We start from the raw sequence: 5614 nt of genomic DNA, 5'->3' as shown, positions 1-5614 counted from the left end.
TCCCCAGATGCACCGTCTGACAAACACATACAGAGACACATGACGTCCTATAGGTCACTTTTGGGGACAAACCATAGATTTATGTTTATTTCCTGGAGATTTAACCTATAACCCCCGACCCTTAACCACGACTAATTAAACCCTAAACTTAACCTTTACCCAAAAGTCAGCATTTTACAAGTTGGGGGACACAGTGTTTGTCCCCCAATTTGACAAGCCACACACACACACACACACACACACACACCCGCACACACACACACACACACACACACAAACACACACGCACACACACAAACACACACGCACACGCACACGCACACACACACACACACACACACACACAAACACACACACGCACACACACCTACACACACACACACACCAACACACAGACACACACATACACACACATACACACACACACACCAACACACAGACACACACAAACACACACACAAACACACACAAACCTACACACGCACATACACACACACACACACACACACATACACACACACACACCAATTTTACCAGCAGATCTGTCCCTTATTGTGAAAGATTGCGTTTGTACTTTTATTTTGTAAAGACTACCGGAAGTGTTGTTTCCAGCTTGATGGTTGGAGGAGCCGTTATGAACCGTAAGGAGCCGATAGGAGCAGTAAGGAGCCGACGGGAGCTGGAATGAGCCGTTAAAACCTTAAGGAACCGATAGGAGCTGTAAGGAATCGTTAGGATCCGTATGGACCCCCCAAGGAACCGATAGGAGCTGAAACTGCAAAACAGCGGCTGGCTGCCTATCTTATCGGCTGCTTCTCCATTATCAGGGGGACATTTCTCTTTTGTGTGTTTTTTTTTTAATTTTTTACTTTTTTTTAATTCCATATCTTGAATCACCGAGTGTTACAGACGGAGCTGTTTTTATTCTTAAAATCTCATTCAGCATCAGAGCAACTTGCCATGAGCATCATCCGGCTGGAGACCTGAACAGTCGGGTCCGGACGGGGAGAAGATGCCTCATGGACCGCTCCATCACCACCAGTGCGCCACTTCAGGGCATCCCAAGCGCCCAATAACGGAGGAGAAATGCCGAGGTTTAGCATCAAATGGCTGGCCGTGGTGGTGCTGATTCTGGTGGTCGGCGGAGCTTTCCTCTTCTGCGAGTATCTCATTTACTTCCCGACCATCCTCAAGTGCGCCTGGCCGAAGGTCAGCCATGCGCGAGGCGGCGGAGAGGGCATCGACGGCCAGCCGACGGACGCAGCGGTCCGCGCCATGGTGCTGTCCGACACCCACCTGCTGGGAGCTGTGGGGGGGCACTGGTTCGACAAGCTGAGGAGGTCAGTCATGATTATTCCTTTTTATTTATTTATTTATTTTAATAATAAAGCAACCCTCCACCATCACCAACCCCCCCCCCCCCCCCCACGAGCTCTGCAGAAGTGATTTGTAAACAACAACACATATATATTTATTTATATATGTATATTCATATGCATTTCTATATGAATAACGCCGGTGACCGACTTGTTGTGTAGGGAATGGCAGATGGAGAGGGCTTTCCAGACCGCTCTGTGGCTGCTCAGGCCCGAAATAGTGTTTATTCTCGGGGACATCTTCGACGAAGGCAAGTGGAGCTCGCAGAAGGTAACGATGAGCTCCCCTTTCTCTCTCTCTTTCTCTCTCTCTCTCTCTCTCTCTCTCTCTCTCTCTCTCTCTCTCTCTCTCTCTCTCTGTTTTTTATTCCTTCCACTTGCTTTGTCTGCACACTGATGATGATGATGATGGTGGTGGTGGTGATGCAGAAATAGTATGTGCATGGAGAGCAGAGTGCATTGCTCTCCGGTCATCATCATCATCATCATCATCATCATCATCATCATCATCCTCTTGTTGTGCCATCCAGGGCTAGAGGCTGCAGGTTTTTTTTTAGGGATAAAGCACCAACAACCAACAGGGTTTTTTTTTCTTTCTTTCTTTCTCTCTTTCTTTCTTTTTTTGCACCATGGAGGATGGAGGCTGCAGCTGCTGCCTGCATCCTCCATGGTGCACCCTTCTTTAAGAAAAAAAAAAAAATCTTGTGAGAATGCACACACACATCTATTATTGGATTGTCAAAAAAGGGATCCATCAAGTTATACAGAAGGAGGAGGAGGAAGAGGAGGAGGAGGAAGATGAAGAGGTGTTATGCAAGTGCAGCACAGAAGAGAGAGAGGTTCATTAAGGAGAGAAATCTTGAGTGTATCTCCAGTGATCTGCAGCTTCCTCCTTCATTGTCTCACTTTTAATTTTCTATTCCACAGTTTCTATTGTCTGACCTCTTATTTAATCAGAGCTTTTTTTAAAGTGTATGAAGAGAAATTTCACAGAGAGCAGAGCTGAAACTAACAATGACTTGCAATGGTTTATCAATTAATCGTTAAGAAAAAAAAAATTCATCACAGTCTTTGTACGAATAAAAGCCCAAAACGGAGAGATGATATAAAATAGAAAAGGAGCTCTTTCTCTAATTCTATAACTTCAAACCAGCAAATATATTTGGCTCTTTTTCTTTATAAATGGCTTTAAGGAAAAAATAATCAGCTAATTATCAACTACTTGTCTTCCTCTGAGAAGATTCGAAGCTTTAAATTCACAAAAAGACAAATAACACTAAAAGTAGATCTGCAACTTTTAACATTATTGCGTGATGTGTCCTAAAATAGTCAAATAAGCATCATCATATCCTAAAATTGTCTGTTTTTTCTCACCAGCAGTCCAAAATCGCAAACAATTTTTAATGAAAAATAATGTAAAAAATTTTAAAAAAGCAAATTCTCACATTTTAAATCCTAAAATTGGCAAATATTTGGCATTTTTGACTGAAAAATGACGTCAAATATGAATCAGTTCATTTTATTCATCTACTAATTGATGATATAACTATTGATTTTGTCTCTATAGTCTTAAATTAGTCCAATATCCAAATTTTTATTTATTTTTTAACATCAAACTGTGACATTTGAAAAGTTGCAGCCGCCAAATATTTGACATGTGTTTTGTTTTATAGATTATTGATTCAGAATCAATTATCACTCCGTCAATCTACCGGTTGCTTCAGAACTAATTGAAAGTAGCATCGGGGACGTCATGAAAACCCACAGCGATGATGTAATTAAAGGTCTCCAGTGTGCAGCTTTTGGCCCCCGCAGGTGCAAAATTGAATCTGGAGTCTGAATCAAAGCAGCCGGGTCTCAGGTGGGGGGGGGGGGGGGGGCTGATGGGTGACCCTCAGAGATCCCGAGATAAGCATGTAAGGCGCATGAGCCTCCTGGGTGAGTTCTCCTTATTAAGATCTGATACAGAAACTTTGCCTCAGCTGTGTTTGTGTTGTTCGTCTCTCTCTCGTCTCTCTCTCTCTCTCTACGCTCTCTCTCGCACGCTCTCTCTCTACTCTCTCTCTCTCTCTCTCAATCTCGCTCTCGTCTCTCTCGTCTCTCTCGTCTCATCTCCTCCTCTCTCTCTCTCGTCTCTCTCTCTCCTCTCACGACCCCTCTCTATCTCACCCTCTCTCTCCTCCCTCTCACCCCCTCTCGCTCTCTCACGCTCTCTCTTCTCTCTCGTCTCTCTCTCTCACCTCCCCACCGCCCTCTCCTTCCTCTCAGTCTCTCTCTCTCGATCTCCTCTCGCTCTCTCTCTCCTCTACTCTCACCTCACCTCTCCTCTCTCCCTCTCTCTCTCTCTCTTCTCACCTCTCACTCCCTCCTCTCTCTCTCTCACCTCTCTCTCTCTCCCTCTCACCCTCTCCTCTCTCACCCTCTCTCTCTCTCTCTCTCCCTCTCTCCTCTCACCTCTCTCTCTCCTCCTCTCCCTCTCTCTCTCTCTCTCTCTCTCTCCTCTCCCCTCTCTCCTCTCTCTCTCTCTCTCTCTCTCCTCTCTCTCTCTCTCTCTCTCTCTCTCTCTCTCTCTATCTCTCTCTCTCTCTCTCTCACCCTCTCTCTCTCTCACCCTTCTCTCTCTCTCTCTCTCTCTCTCTCTCTCTCTCTCGGCAGCACTGGGAGGACGACGTGCGCCGCTTCCACAGGATGTTCAGACACTCCACTGACACCGAGCTCGTCGTGCTGGTCGGAAATCACGACATCGGTTTCCATTATGAGTAAGAACACACTTTTTACTGTCTTACAGAATAACCTTTGGATGCCTTCATGGGTGATGATCAGCAGTCTGATGTAAGATGAGGAAGGTTCAGGGAGTCTAATTTCACAGTTTGTCATAAATCAGACCTCAGGATAGCTGATAACAGACATCTCCTCTCGTCCCTCTCGTTGTGTTCACAGGGACAAAGTTTATTTCTTTTATCTCTTTGACTTCAGAAGTGTCTGGAACTAGAGTCAGGTATCGAATGCCAGAAAAAAGTGTCAATGAAAGCCCTTGAACAAAGGGAAAAGGAGGATGCATGTTTCATAAGCTTTAAATAAATATGAGAGAGGGGTTTAGATAATATATAAGCACACAGGGCTGAAGATGATTGAGGACACTAAGGTTATGTCTCTACAAATGTGAGGATTAAACAGCTGATAATTGTCAACAATCCCACGAAATCTGTGAATATAAAACCTGATATATATTTTAAAACCTATTAAAAACACATCATTGAGCCAAACTGTTCGACACACTGGGCGACACGTTCCCTAATTGACCATGAATTCATTTTCTAACAGAACATTTTCTTTAAAAAAAACAAAACTGCAGTGACCAGCTGCTTCATGAAATTACTGACTGAGAGGTTTTTAAAAAAAAAATAAAACTATATATTTGCGACACGATGCCAAAAGTGTCACAGAAAGAGTTCATTTTGATCTTTTTGTAAGTGTTTGTTTACTATAATGTGTAAATATCATAGACTGTATATAAAATGGACGTAACATCCGTGACGTCACCCAGTGGTTTGTGGACTGCTGCTTGGAAGCCAATAGTTTCGGATCTGAGCAGCGCCATCTTGAACATTTCCGGTGCATGCCGGGTAAAAAAAAAACACCACGGATTCTACTTATATGGGCATCAGGAGGAGCATGAGGCGCCCTCCTGAACCTGTGAACCAATCAACCTGTCAATCACGACGTAGCCACGCCCCAATGCATACCCTGCTTTATCGTCAAATATAAAATCAGGGAGGCCAAAATGTCCCAAATGAACATCATACTGCATTGAAGAAGGCTTTAAACTAGCGATTGAGACCATAAACACATTTTGAAAACGTTTACTGAGGTTAGAAATCAAGTGAGAAGTTGGTGAATTCTCCATTGACTTGTATAGAGACGGAAGTCCTTTTGACACCAAAACGGTCGCCCCCTGGTGGCCTTTTGATAGAATGCAGTTTTAAGTTACTTCCGCGTTGGCATCATTTCAGAGGACTGGAACTCCCCGCCTGGTAAATATATATATATATATAGAAAATAACATGAACTTTCTTCTTAAAGACCTGAGGAAGAGTTGACATCCTCACAAGTCACAAGCAAATTATTCATAGTGGACTTTTGAAGGCAGATTCTGATTTATTACACTCAAAATATTTAAATGTGATATTTTACATGCAAAACAATAGAAAACAAAGCTGGGACAAAGACATGACGTC

General features: G+C 43.6%; 1 protein-coding gene across 1 annotated transcript; it reads left to right on the top strand.

Annotated features, from left to right (window-relative positions):
• Positions 1 to 645: 645 nt before the first annotated feature.
• LOC133977010 (metallophosphoesterase 1-like) lies at positions 646 to 4135 on the top strand (the record flags this gene model as incomplete). The annotated part of the gene is given in 3 exon segments (XM_062415152.1): positions 646 to 1340; positions 1539 to 1647; positions 4032 to 4135. Coding segments are annotated over 3 exon segments (467 nt in total), but the record flags the coding sequence as incomplete, so codon positions are not given.
• Positions 4136 to 5614: the final 1479 nt, after the last annotated feature.

Source organism: Scomber scombrus, unplaced genomic scaffold (genome assembly GCF_963691925.1).
Source record: "Scomber scombrus unplaced genomic scaffold, fScoSco1.1 SCAFFOLD_541, whole genome shotgun sequence".
NCBI lineage: Eukaryota > Metazoa > Chordata > Actinopteri > Scombriformes > Scombridae > Scomber > Scomber scombrus.
Note: the sequence above shows the minus strand (reverse complement) of the source record. Positions and strands in the feature narration are given on the sequence as shown.